The sequence below is a fragment of the Nanorana parkeri genome, unplaced genomic scaffold (assembly GCF_000935625.1).
Source record: "Nanorana parkeri isolate BGI_ZX_2015 unplaced genomic scaffold, ASM93562v1 scaffold482, whole genome shotgun sequence".
Lineage (NCBI taxonomy): Eukaryota > Metazoa > Chordata > Amphibia > Anura > Dicroglossidae > Nanorana > Nanorana parkeri.
Window position 1 is genome coordinate 166408 of NW_017306750.1, and position 14165 is coordinate 180572.

At 43.3% G+C, this 14165-nt stretch overlaps 1 protein-coding gene across 1 annotated transcript in view; it reads right to left on the reverse strand.

The window, feature by feature from the left end:
• Positions 1 to 14165, reverse strand: part of EIF3H (eukaryotic translation initiation factor 3 subunit H) — a 175965-nt gene that overhangs the window by 5197 nt on the left and 156603 nt on the right. The window contains exons 6-7 of the mRNA XM_018560856.1: positions 8795 to 8915; positions 2343 to 2475 (exon numbers count right to left, since the gene is read on the reverse strand). Coding sequence (XP_018416358.1) covers positions 2343 to 2475; positions 8795 to 8915 — 254 coding nt within the window. The remainder of the gene's footprint in view (positions 1 to 2342; positions 2476 to 8794; positions 8916 to 14165) is intronic.

A 14165-nucleotide genomic window follows, 5' to 3' on the forward strand; every position in this document is an offset into this window, starting at 1 on the left:
GCTGTATTATCATGTAGAAAGGGGGGAGATGTGTGGTGACATATTAGCACCTGGTGAAGGTTCTGTGTAGAGAATGGTTGTCTGCAGACACGGTTCTACAAGTGTAGATTAAGTGTCATACGACCTGCAGATACCATTTTCGGGTGTGAAACTTTCCTAGCTAGAATCTTGATAGTAGTACAAGGAATCTAGTCTCATGTACTTTTATTACCTTTGTATGTATTAATGTAATTTTTAAATAGAGATGAAAGTAACAGCAGTAGCTCAGTGGTTGGCACTTGTGCCTTGCAGCACCGGGGGTCTTCCGTCTGAATCCAAGTCAGGATACTATTGGCATGGAGTTTGCATGTTCTCCCTGTGCTTTGTGGGATTGCTTTGTGGGATTACTTTGGGTTCTTCTGGTTTCCTCCCACACTCCAAAGACATGTAGGCCGGTTCATTGGCCTTAATGAATTACCTCAATTACCCCTAGTATGGGAGTGCAAGTCTATAAATCTGGCTATTGCAGAGTTATAGCCCTTTAGGCTGTTTGCTGTTAAAGCAAGGTTGCCAAATTTACTGTAAAAAAACAAGTCCGGTTCCAAGGTTAAAAGTGCTCCAAAAAATGCAACCCGGTAGTAGGGATGGCAAGCAGTTTTTCATTTTATAACTCGCATAGTAGGTGTAAGGCTGGGTTCACACCCAGGCGTATCGAATATGCGTGTTTGTCAAGCGTTTCGTGACGCGTGTTTTTACCGCGATTCGCGGTAAAAAAAACGCACGGCAAACACGCGTTTCCGAGGGCTACTTGGCTGTATCCCAATGGAAACGTGCGACAAAAACGCCCCAAAGAAGCTCCTGTACTTCTTTGGGCATAGGATGTTTTGTAGCGCGTTCATACGGCCTGTAATACGCCCAGGTGTGAACCATACCCATAAGAAATGGGATTTCGGTGTTTGAGCGTTTTGCAGAGCGTTCGAACGCGCTACAAAACGCCCAGGTGTGAACCAGGCCTAAGTGATAGGGGCAAGTCACTGCAAGGTCAGCAGGGCTGAGTGCTAGGGACCATTGTGTTGACCTTTATGGTCCCCAGCACTTGGCCCTGCTGACCATTAGAGGGAACCTAATACTGACTTGTGGGATATATATAATCTGTACCACATTTCCATTTATACTGAATTTGGTAACACGTCTTCAGTTGTTGTGGATATCTTACTTTTAGGAAGAAGCTTTTTTCATTACTTTATACATCCTTGTGCTGCTGTTCCCATGGATGAAGGGACACACACACATACACATTTTGAAAGGGTGTCCTAAAGCGGTGTAAGGCTTAAAGTAGTATTAAACTCTCACTTTTTTTCTATAATGAATCCAGATCAAACAAATATACATTGCCCAGCAAAGCATTGTCCACATACTTAGAATCATCATGTTTCTGAACACCTGCTTCCAAATCTCTCCGCTCCCCTAAATTTCCTGTCCAGTATAAGAACAAAGGACAATGCAGACTCCTGCAACTGTTCATCTACTAGCTTGGAGAAGGAAAAGGGGAGGAGGAGAAGGAAAAAGGGAGGAGGTGGGGGAGAAGGAAAAAAAAGGAGGAGGAGAAGGAAAAAGGGAGGAGGAGAAGGAAAAAAGGGAGGAGGAGAAGGAAAAAGGGAGGAGGAGAAGGAAAAAGGGAGGAGGAGAAGGAAAAAAGGGAGAAGGAAAAAGGGAGGAGGAGGAGAAGGAAAAAGGGAGGAGGAGCAGAAGGAAAAAGGGGAGAAGGAAAAAGGGAGAAAGAGAAGGAGAGGGAAAAAGAGAAGGAGAAAGAAAAAGGGAGGAGTAGGAGAAGGAAAAAGGGAGGAGGAAAAAGGAAGGATAGGGTGGCGGGGGGAGGCAAACAGCTTGATTTGTGGTTTCTGTGCGTTTGTGGAGACGCACACTGCTTACTAGCACACACAAGGGTGACTGCATAGCACTCTGCTTGAGAAAGACGTCACTCTAAAACAGGATATCAGGACCAGTGCTTAGGGACCCAGCTGATTCTGCAGGAAACAAACCTTTTAACATCAAGGAGCAGCATCCAGTTTAAGTGATTTCATCAGCATTTGAAATAGCTTCAAATCCTTTTGACTTTAATATCACTTTAACCACATATTAGTAGGTGAATGCAACTGAGACCTCTGTTGTCATTTAAAAGCTCTAAGCAGGTTTAGGTACAGCAACCTTTGCAGGCAAGCATAGCCGAGTACCAGGCTAAGTACTGTGTATCTAGCGATGGCTCTGTTATCCTTGAGTTTCCCAAATCACCATCACTGAGGAATGTGCAGCAAACTTAACTTAAAAGGGACTTCAAGTCTACAGATGATGGAAAACATTACCTGCAATGAGAAGTGAATCCATACGAGGCGGGGGAAGAGGGGGTTTGAACAGTTTGGTCACGTCTTCCTCGGGCAATTGCGGCTCCCCGCGACTTTGCCGCTGAATGTTTTCTTGTTGCCGTCTTTGAACATACTGTAACAAAAAATAATCAATATGGTTAATACCGTATAAACTAAAAGGCAGAAAACTAATGGGTACTGCATAATCCTATATTCATAAGGGACAAAACAACTACATAGTGTAAGAATGCAAAGTTCTCCTCAAGGTCCTCAGAGTAGGCAGGAGAGGGGGCATGGGAACATTTGTGGCTTTGTAAAATTCAAGGTCCCATTTTGCCGTATGACATAACAGTAGAAGGATCACACGATACAGCCAGATTTTACAGACTCTTTGGCAGGTAAAGTGGCCCTGTATACAGGTTTTAATGGTTTACTTAGATACCAGACTGGAGTTGGCCTTCAAGCTGGTCACAGGCATTATACAGCGATTAGATTGTGTGAGCACATAATACAGACGCAAGCAATTTCCTATCACACATGCATTCCATTTACATATAAATATGGGGGGGCAATATACATTGGTATAACCAAACTCCAAGGGTATTAACACTATTGTTATATCTATGGGTACTTTTAACTTCCCAAAAAACAAACATTTTAAAGTGAGTCTCAAGTCTACATGAATACATTCCCAACATGTCATAATACAAAGCAACAATAATACTTTTTGAACAAGCTCCACCTCCTACTAATAAAAAGCAGTCCTTGGGTAATAAAGTGACTTTGCCCCGGCTATGATGTCATCAGTCAGCTGCTGGCAGGAGGAGTCATTCCCTCAGTCTCCTCTCCCCCAGTGATCAGACTGGAACATCGTAACAGGTCAAAGATGTGAGGCTGACCTATGTTAGACATTTGTGATTACAGCCAAGAACTGCACAGGCACTGGGATTTACATGACTGTGATCTGAGGCGGCATGTCAGTGCAGGAAATAGATGCCACCACTGAATTATATCTGAACAAAGATCCTTTTGGTAGAGAAAAGGACATGGATTGTCATAGAGAGTACTGTGATCTCTGTGAAAGGTAATAAACTTACACATTACTTAGGCTTCATTCACAAGTCTTAAATCAGCCATGGTGTATCAAGTATACTGCGGATACATGTGGAGGGGCTTCAGGTGTTACAATCAGTGGCGGCAGCTAAACCCATACAACTCCGACCAGGGCCGAACATCTGTCCCAGGGGCATAACTAGAAATCACAGGGCCCCAGAGCAAAATTTTGTGTGGGGCCCTGTGATTTCTAGTTAGGCCCACCTGAAAGTGACCCTGCAGAGCCCACCATAGACTCCTCTATGGCCGGTCCCCACCTCCTCCTGCTGACAGCTGCTGGCTGTCACTGACTCCACAGCGGCTGTGAGGAGGAGCACGCCGCTGCACAAATCACTGACGGGTTGTCAGTGATCTGAACAGCGGCGTGTTCCTCCTCACAGCCGCCAGTGACAGCCAGCAGCCTGAGATGCCATAGCGACCCAGGAGGCCCGCACAGCATCAGGGGGATGTCCTGGCCGGGCCCCCCTGTGCCCCATAGCGGCCGCCTGGGTCGCTATGGTGGTTGTTCCGCCACTGATCTGTCCCTAATGGAAGGTAAATTCTGGATATGCGGATACATGCTTTCAGGCGTAGAAGTCCCAGTTCCTTTGAATTGTACAGGCTAAGCAGCCTCAGCGTTGCTGATCAGAAGACCAGGTATCCTGGCTGCAGGCATCGGCAGTATACGTGCCACAAAATGACCGATATGGGACTTGTGAATGAGGCCTTGGCATGCATGCAACATGAAAATATACAGGTCCACCTTAAAGAACTGCACATATACCGACTTGTACATTAAAAATAACTGTACAAAAAGGGTAAACTTTAGACTTTCATTACACGTTACAAATTGATCATACAATCGATGTAAAATCAACTTCATAGATGAAGGCCTTATTAATCTATTCCGTCAATTTGTATCCAGTCGGGCAGGCCCTTGCACTACATACTTGTTGGTAGATCTAAAAGGAGATTGTACAATCCGATTAGAACGTGTTTGATGAGCTTTAGAAAATGAATCCCAGACGTTCCCTCCCTCAACAAAACCTCATTTGCTTTATATGAAAGCCAATGAAGCCGTTTTCAATAGTGGAAGAGGTCTTGGGAGCTTTCCAGGCAGCAGTAACAGTGTCTGCATTAGATCTTCCAGCTAACAGAGCAGTAAAACAGGTTCCTCACCTCTCACAAAATTAAGTTTGATCTTTTAATTACCTTCAATAATGATTTAAATTTACTTTACTCGGCTGCTCCTGGAGGGATTCAGCGCGGCCAGGCTCTGCGAGGATCCCATAAATGCTTATTATTTGCATGCTGGCCACAGGATGAGACGGGCATTCATTGCGGCGAACGCTGAGACTGTACAAGGCTGTGACAGACGTTAGGCAGGAGAAATTGGCTGTGTGAGGACTGGCGGGAGCCTCTCCAGTGCCTGCTGCGTGATGCGCGGTATTAATGCTCATTTTCAATATTCTATTATACGTCACAGATGACGGCTTATTGTTTCAAGCATTGTGCGGCGCAGGATTCCATCTCATTCGCCAGGGATTTTATACAAGTAGCTATCTACAAAACATATGTGGGCATACTATAGAAAAGTGCTGCAGCTTATGGTGACTAGCCGAAAGGATTATATATATCAGAGCAGATCTGAAAATATTTATATGAATTGAATGTTTAGTATAAATGCCTGAATCCTCTTTTATATTAGCTTTCCATAATCCCTTGCAAAGCAGCAGTCATCCCTATATAGGAAGGGTCTGAGGCAGTGCTTTCAACATAGGGTACCCCATACGTGGCTTGATTTCTGCTGAATCAGACAACATGCAAGCCATGGGTGGACTGACACGACTGACACGACTGATTTTCCACCCGACAAAAGTCGGGTGGAAAATCATTATCCTGTCATATGCCGTCACTGTGGTGGTAGAACCACCCATAGGCTAAATAAGAGGAAATCAATTCCCCAATTCACACTAGCAGCATGGATGGAGGAATCTCCACTGCCAACTACTGTAATTAGCCAGCCACGGCATCTACAGCTGCCTGAATACATAGGCCGTGCAAAACCGTGACTGCCTCTGAAAGCATCTTTATTACTGTACATCCATTCCTAAGATTTACAAAACACTGCTACATAGCACAGCCCTGGCAGGGGAGGGAACACGATTTATTTTCTGCGGCAATCAGTAACAGTTAATACCTCCCTCAGCCTGGGACTGCACAGTGAAAGGAGATGTCGTAAACGGTTTAGCTCATCTCTCTTTCATTCCGCTCTCTATCAGCATTCTTCAAGCACTGTAGAACAACTGATTGGTTCCTTGTGCTGCTTCTCTCTCCCTTAGTCTGAGCTTGCTGTATTGCAAGAGGAGGATATCAGGCAGGGCCGTAACTACAGATCACGGGGCCCCATAGCAAAAAAGAATACAGGACTGTATTATCTTCACGGGGCCCTCTTTCACCCTCAGGCCCCATAGCAGCCGCCTGGGCTGCTATGGCTATAGTTACGCCTTTGAAACCAGGTACTTGCACTGCTTGGATTTAAAAAACATTTGACAATGTATTAATTAATACAGTGCTGTATTAAATTGTATCTAAATACTTTTTTGTTTTGGATGGAGTACTGAAAGGTTAGATACTCAGTCTGTCTGTCATTGATGTCTGTGTCCCCATTATGGAGGATTTGCTTTCTCCGGTTGTCCTGGGGACTGCTGACAGAGGGACTGAGCGCAAGAGAAAATCCAAAATTTAGAGTTGTCAGAAAAATAACAAAAGCGAAATCTTCCAATGGGAATGCTAGTTCTGGTAACAACTGTTTAAGAGGAGATTTCCCTCACTTTAGAGAGATTGCCACATAATTCATGTTGCGTTTATGATTAAATGTGAAGGGAAACCGATTTAAAAAAAACTACCACTACCCCCCACTATATTCAAAATTAAACATATGCGTCTTTTATATCTGCCTGGAGTTCAGCTTTAACAAGCTAAATACACAAAGCATTGCAATATGACCGTCATTAAGAGGATATAAGCAATCTAGAATAAGATCACAAATGAGCAATATTTATTTTAGCAGTGCCATTTAAAAGTAAAATCAAAAACTGAAAAATAAAAACAACAACAAACCAACATTTTCAAGAGAAATAAACTCCTCTGGAACAAATGAGGATTTAGCTGATTGATGTCGGGGATATTAACTATGCTGTAATGAACCGGGACCAAAGCAATTAGAAGTAAATGAGGCCTGAGCGAATGAACTTTTTCCTTGGGTTTCCTATGATAAAATTCTATTCTTCGGAGTGATATTGGTCGAGAAATAACGTTGTAAAGATAGTTAATGAAAGCAGGTCTGCCCGGCTCCTAAGTGCCTTTCTAGGTTGTTTTCCTGAATGAAAACCTAAAACAGTTTATGGTCTTTTGGCAAGATCGCTTCATTAGCTGACAGGGGAAGGAACCAGGAACATAAAAAGAGAACACGAGTCTGGACAGAAGAGAATCATTTTTTTTTTTGAATGTCTGACTAGTTAGTGTTATTATAAGTCTTAGACCCCACCATGAAGCAATTTATTTCCCAGTTAGTGTGTGTGTGTGTGTGTAAGGGGGGGAGGAGGGGGGGGAAGGGGCATCTGTAGCATGGCTACTGTAAAAGTTACGAGAATCAGGTCCCAACCTGTCCCTTTGGTGATATTCAAAATCTCTACAGTTATTAGGCTTGAAGCAATGTGAACCTCCCCACCCAACACCCCTCCCCCACAGGCACCAAGGAGGATGGAGTGTCACCCATGGGCCAATCAGTTATGTTTGGCCTACAATGTTAGTAAACCGTCCTCACCAGGACAACATGCCTGATTCGAAGTGGCATGACCCTACCCTAATCAAAAAAGGGGGAACGAGGCAAATATATAAGACTCTCCTTGGGTCACTGTAAAAGTACACTTTAGTGAAAACTGAAAAATAATCCTTATAATCCAGGGATCCAGTGAGCCTACCTGCTCAGTAGAATCCCACAAACCCATTTAGTCAGCAATAAGGTGATCCTTGGACCCACATGCTTTAAGCTAGCCATACAAGACTAGTTGTATGGCCCCATGGAGTGAACAAGAGAAATCAGTCTACAACGTGGATGGACGAGGCTTCCCTGCCTGGAATTGTACTGAAAATTGGTGCCTGAATATCTGAAGACTGACTATCAGGGTGGACACGGTCACTGATTGACCAACAGTTTTCTACCAAAGTACTTTCAAGCAATGCATGGCTAGCATTAGCTAAGGAAGCACCAGATGTTGGCTCCTTTCTGCCTCACATATAGAAAATCAGACTTTAAAAAAATGCCTGCAGCCAAAGCTTCTCACAGCCACAGGTCAAATTCAAACCTGCCTTAAAAGTTTGAATGTGATTGGTGCTACACAGCACACGCTCCACAAAGAACAATTCTACTGACCCTGTTAGATGGTGTGTGAACATCTTGTAGCAGAAACACTAGTTGTGTTATATATAAACCAGATTAAACATGTTATGAGGGCTGGGCCTGCCATTGCTTGTCTGCAAGTTGCCTGGCTGTTATGCTGACCTGCTATATTCAATACTTTCTGTGTCACTGACCTGGAATAAGTTCTTAAAATCAGGATGCTTATAGCTGCTTGTCCCAGGTCAGTGATCCAGAAGAAAGTGAGAGGGCAAGAAGGCAAGCTTTTTCAGAAGGAGAGGCCAATAACTGCAGCCTCCTAACCACTCATTAAAGACTTGTTCACACCATAAGCGGTGACTAGAGATTTTCAGCAACTGAACTCCTCCAGTCACCACCAGGGCACATGGAAAACAACTGCTTGTACACCCTGTTCACACAGCAATGTGCATGTGAAGTGTGGTGTAAACAAACAGACATGATGTCACCACACTGCCGTGTGAGGACCTGAATGGAGCGTACATTTTTTCACACTCCAAATACAATGAAAAAAAGAACCAGTGCTGAAACACCGTCCACCCACCACACCTGTCACACCACACTAGCCTGCATGGTAAAACTGAACACTTCAACATGCGGCCTAGTGTGAACGAGCCCTAAATGTTTCCTGTAAGGTAAACTCATCTAATTAGAACACAGCTACAGAGTTCACTTGTTGCCATTTAATACCTCATTGACTGCTTTTACCTGTTTCTTGGAACAGATCTTCAATAATAACAGAACTTTTGAGACTAGGCTTCCCATTTTAAAGCATATTTAGCATGGCCGTTTAATAAGAAAAAAAAATCTGTTTTGCGAGACTCAAAAACATTTCACAGAAAAATATTTGCACATGAATTTCAATTGGGTTCTTAGCCGTTAGGCTGAGGTTACGCTTTAATGCCTGCTGATGACATACCTGGTGCTTTTGCTGCTGCTGCTTGCTGGCGTTCCTTAAATGCGTGTTGAATTTCACAATGTCTTGGCTCATGTCATCCACCCGGTCCATAAGGAGCTGAAGGCTCTTCTCCAGATGATTACTGTGTGCAGGAATAGAGCAGGAATTAAAATTCAGTAATATTTGGTGGCCCTTCACAGAAGCAGACAACTCATGGTTACGTAAATCACTTAAAACATTAAACTGCAAGCTTGCAGGTCTGCTGTGAAATGGGCATCAACACTAAATGGCTACTCCATAAAGCACTCCAGAGAACACGAAGATGATAGATAAGGAGTCAGCGACCCAAGGCACGTGTGTCATCATATAGGCATGCAAATCCATTTGCAGTGGTACCTAGAAGATTGATAGTCAAACATCTACAAAAGGTTTTCATATTTCTCATTAGAACTGTAGCAAAGCTTTTTCAATATCTATTCTGCAGCATAGTGAGTTTACCAGACAAATTCTCTGCATTTGGTTCCACATATACAGCGATTAACCATAACATAACACCAATGAGAGGGGAAGTGATTAACAAGGACTATCTTGTTACAATGGAAGTGGGTGGGATATATGAGGCAGTAAGTGTACATTTCGTCTCTGAAGTTGATGTGTTGGAAGCAACAGAAAAAATGGTCAAGTGTAAGGATTTGTGCGTCTTTGGCGAGGGCCAAATTCTGATGACTAGACAATTGGGTCAGAGCAACTCAAAAACTGCAGCTCTTGTGGGATGTTCTCAACCTTCCAAAAGTGGTCTGTGCAGTTAGATCCAGTAGAAGAGCTACTGTAGCTCAAATTTCTGAAAAAGTGAATGCTGGTTCCGATAGAAAGGGGTTTGATCACACAGTGCATTGCAGTTTGTTGCATATGGGGCTGCATAGCTGCAGACCAGTCAGGGTGCCCATAGTGACCTGTATCCACAGCAGTCCTTAATGGGCTTGTGAACATCAGACCTGGGCCACAGAGCAATGGAAGAAGGTGGCCTGGCCTGATGAATCACGTTTCTTTAACCTACTCAATATTAGGTGGGTGTTCACGCTGTTATGACGGATTGGTGTATGTGCAAACAGATTTTTTTTAAACACCTGAACACAGTGTTAAGTCCATCTCTAAGCTAAATTACAAACGATAATTAAGAAACATGTGTGCAGCTAAAATTATCATCCTACAGGCCGAACAAAGCACAACTAAGCTGTGGAAAAAAGGGACAGGTATCACACTAGGAGTCCAGTTTACTGTGCAGTACACACTAACAGTAAATATGAACATCTTTTGTGTGTACACCTATTGATATAGTTGTACTGCTAATGGCAAGTTTAACACATAAGTAAAAAATATGAAAATAAATACAAAGGTGCTCTATTTACTGGCATGCCGGGTTGACTAATGCTTGTAAATTGACACTTGATGCAGAAAAGGTTGCCTACCCCCGCTGATTAAGCACTCTGCCTGTTGACACAGTGTAAAGCACAACTTGGAGTTCTGATGCAGAAAATATGACCTCCACCGGAGTACAGAAATGACAATTCTGTAGTCAACAATAGTCACCCAACAATAGCCACCCAATATTTTGTGCCTACACCAGCTTTTGTCAAGCATGTGGGCTGGAAGAGCACTTGTGTGAGATAAAATGCACTAAGACACGAGGCAGAAACCACTGTGTTTTTCCTGAAGGTCATCCAGTCATTAAGGATATAAAGCAGGTTGCTCCATTTTCTCCTCCTCCTTTTTAAAGCTGAAGTTTAAACGGATTATATTTTCCTTTCCTTGGCTTACACCCCCCCCATTAAAATACTAGTAACATTTTCAAATAAAGCCTTTCCATTTTGATTACATGGGTCTCCGTTTCTCAATGCAATGTAGGCAGACCATGACTGGAAATATTCCTGAAAACATCATAGCACCATGCCTTAGTATTCCTAAAGTGCCCCCAAAACCTGATGCAAGCAGTGGGCTGGCTCCTAGGAGGAATTATGAAAATATCAAACTGCATTGATGGGTGGATGTCAGTTTGGAGGAGTGGGCTTTTCTAAACACAGCACATTTGAATGCAGAATGGCCTGGGGTAATGTCCATGCGTGATGCAGAGCCTGAAAACTGAAATCCAATGAATAAAAGGGGCAGGCTAGGGACCGTAAGGCTGGAGAAGAAAGTGCTAGATTATGCTGGACATCATACAGCTAGAAAATTAGGCAAGCTCTAACGTTATGCAGCTTCTAATGCACATCGTAAGAAGCTCACAGTGTGCAGTGAAATCAGCGCAAACATTTTCAGCACAGAAGAGGAGCCTGTACAACTGTGCTAGCCCTAAGGGCTGTGGCTGTAAGAAGACAGTCACATTATCCATTTAGTGCATAGTGATCAGTTCTCTTGAAACAACAACTCCCTCACCAAGTGATACTTGCCCTCCCTACACCCTTGCCCACCAATCTCTTTCACCAATGGAGCAGAAGTTCAAATCCTTTGTAAGCTCCGTCCTGGAGCTTACAGAGGGTTAAGGGCTTCTTTCCCTCCCTTATTATACAGGATGTATATAGCGCCAACAGTTTGCGCAGCGCTTTACAATATAAGGAAGACATTACAATCACAATACAATTCAAGACATGATGGTAAGGAGGGCCCTGCCCCTGAGGGCTTACAATGTAAAAGATATGACAGTGTTCAGTCCTGACAATTGCCCACTCTGGTCCAAGCACTGAATCACGGGAGGAAGGGAAGGTCATGTGCTCCCATACAGAGATGCACCAGATATTTCTCGAGAGCTCCAACAGAGAAGCAGGGCAGTGCAACAAAGGTAAGTATCAGTAGGTGGGGGTTCACTTTTTAGGAGAACCTGCCATTTTGCCCTAAATTGGAAACATTATTTTCCAATATTATTAATCTTTTAATACCTTGTTTTTGTAATTATATAGGTACAGGAGGGCGGACATATTTTGTTTTTAAATATCCACGCTATCCTTAGTAGCACAGAACAGTGATTACGCTTTACTATTCCTCTTAAACTCGATGGGTCAGCATGGGAGTGTAACATTTCACTCAACAGTATGCTAGCTCTAGGATGTTTATCCAGTAATTGATTTTCATCTCAGCAGTCATTCCAGTACAGCCTTCAAGTAAAAACGTATGTCACATAAACCATAACCGTCAGGTTAATTCTACAACACAAAAGGAGCACTTACTGAAAATGTACTATAGCAGCTTTTTACTTTAAAGAATTCTTTATTTGAACACCGAAGGATAAAAGTTCAGTATGACAAGTTTGAAATCTAAACAGCAGGTTTCAGCCAGTAAAAAGGTACAACCTATTCACAGGTTATAGGACAAGCAAGGCTGGGAATACAAATTGCACTAGAACAGAGAGAATAATCTCTTTAGAGGCAATGTACAGTTCTTTCACATTTGTGTGCGTACGGTCAAAAACCAAAACGGTGTACCCAGTGCTTGCACATGTACACTTTAACACCATTGCTAATAGAAGTGTGCTCCTGTGGCTATGTGCACGCCAGGCAGCACAGGAAGTACATGAAAACCGTGACGCACTCCAGGTACTTCGCAGTGATGATGAATGCTGGCGAAAAGCAGACATGACGTTAGCACTTTTAATTAAGGCAACATGCTACATGTGAAAACGGTAAGAGGGTTTACATCGACTTTAAAATATACATGTAGAAACTGGTGTAAAAAACCATTGTGTGTAAAAGTCTGAGAAACCCCGGTTCTACTTCTGGTTTAAAATAGGGACAGCCATATTTGCTCAAACACAGCTTTGTAGTGTTACACAGCTCTTTCTTTAGTGATCCTTGTTACCATGCAAGTCTGGATCTACCAGCTCATTGAAAATGAAACACGCTCGGTGTGATTGATAAATTAAAGTGGAACTGAAGTCTCCAGGGCCCACGGAGCACGTCATAAAAACCTGCAAGTTTGCCCTCCTACAGCGATGCAAGGTTCACAAGTCCCCCGCTTCGTTTTCATCTTCTTGGATCCTTATTCCAGGCTGGTGCCTGCTTTCTTTAGCCATAAGGTGGTCATTGATGTGCTGCATTGTTCTAGCACCCAGCTCGTACTGTCGGAATCTTACAGATGCCTGGAGTATACTCTGCATGGTGCATGCCTGACAGTCCTTGTACAATTTAGGAGGACGCAAGAGGCAAGGTCTCTTCTACCATAAAACTCTACCAACACCAACAATGTAAAAAAAATAATCCTATTTCTCCTGACACTTGACAAGTGAATAGGCAGGTGATTTAGTTCCCCCACACATGACTGGATATATGTGTAAGTGATATGACTAGGTTGAGCATTGTTTGTGAACAGTGAACCAGGCTGGGATTTACACTAGAGCAGTACCATGCAATGGCTTATTGTATTAAACAAAAAGCCCAACACTGAGCGGTTCCAAAATCATTAAAGTGGTCTCCCCACCCAGGTGATAAAGGATTGTGTTGTCTGTGGTGTAATACATACCTTAGCCAACCCTCATGCTTTGTACGTGATAACGAGAGCAACAAGACCAGTCAGTGAACGGCAACAAGCATAGCTTCAGGGACCCATTCGTCACAACTGGTACTGGCTGGGAGGAAGTCCCTAGGACAATGGATTAAGGCGAGAAAAACTCGGTTCCTCATGCCCTGCAAATAGGAAGCACTAGCTCCTTTATCAGTTTGCGTAATTTCAACGATAATGGAGCTACCCGAGTTACGCTGGCCATAGACTGCTCTAAATTTGGAGCCTTGGGTGGCCCAGCACACACAACTCGCTTGGACAAAAGTAAATCTAAAAGTCAACTGTGCTGGGTGGAAAATTATCGGCTGCACAGATGCAATCATTGTGTGCGTCGGCGCCATCATATTCAGGCAGCTGCGGGTGAATACTGTATCTGGCATTGGAAGTTCCTCCACCCACACTGTTTAGCTTGGATGGGGGAAATCAACTGAAAATGAGCATTGTATGGCTATCATTTGGTTTCAACGATATTGCCGGGGGTGTCTGAATATTTAGCACAAGCTACGTGCAGATGTCCAGGGAAAAGCAGTAAGCCAAACACATGTGCACAGAAAAATGAAATTCTGGGGCAGACCCGTGCAGAAAATACAGTTGCCATGGCTGCAAAATTTGAGTTTGCTGGCAGTTTGGGAGAATCATGGCAGCTGCAATTTAAAATGGAAAAGTAATGTTTACTAAAATAATGAATAAAATGGTTTGTGCAACAATGATATATATGTATCAATTTCACAGCAAAAGTTTATTTTCTTTCTTTTAAATTTAAACCTTTTACGTCTGCAAGCTAAAGCCACTGACTGTTTGAATTATATTAAAGGGGGGGGGGGGGGGGGCGGACAAAAAAAGG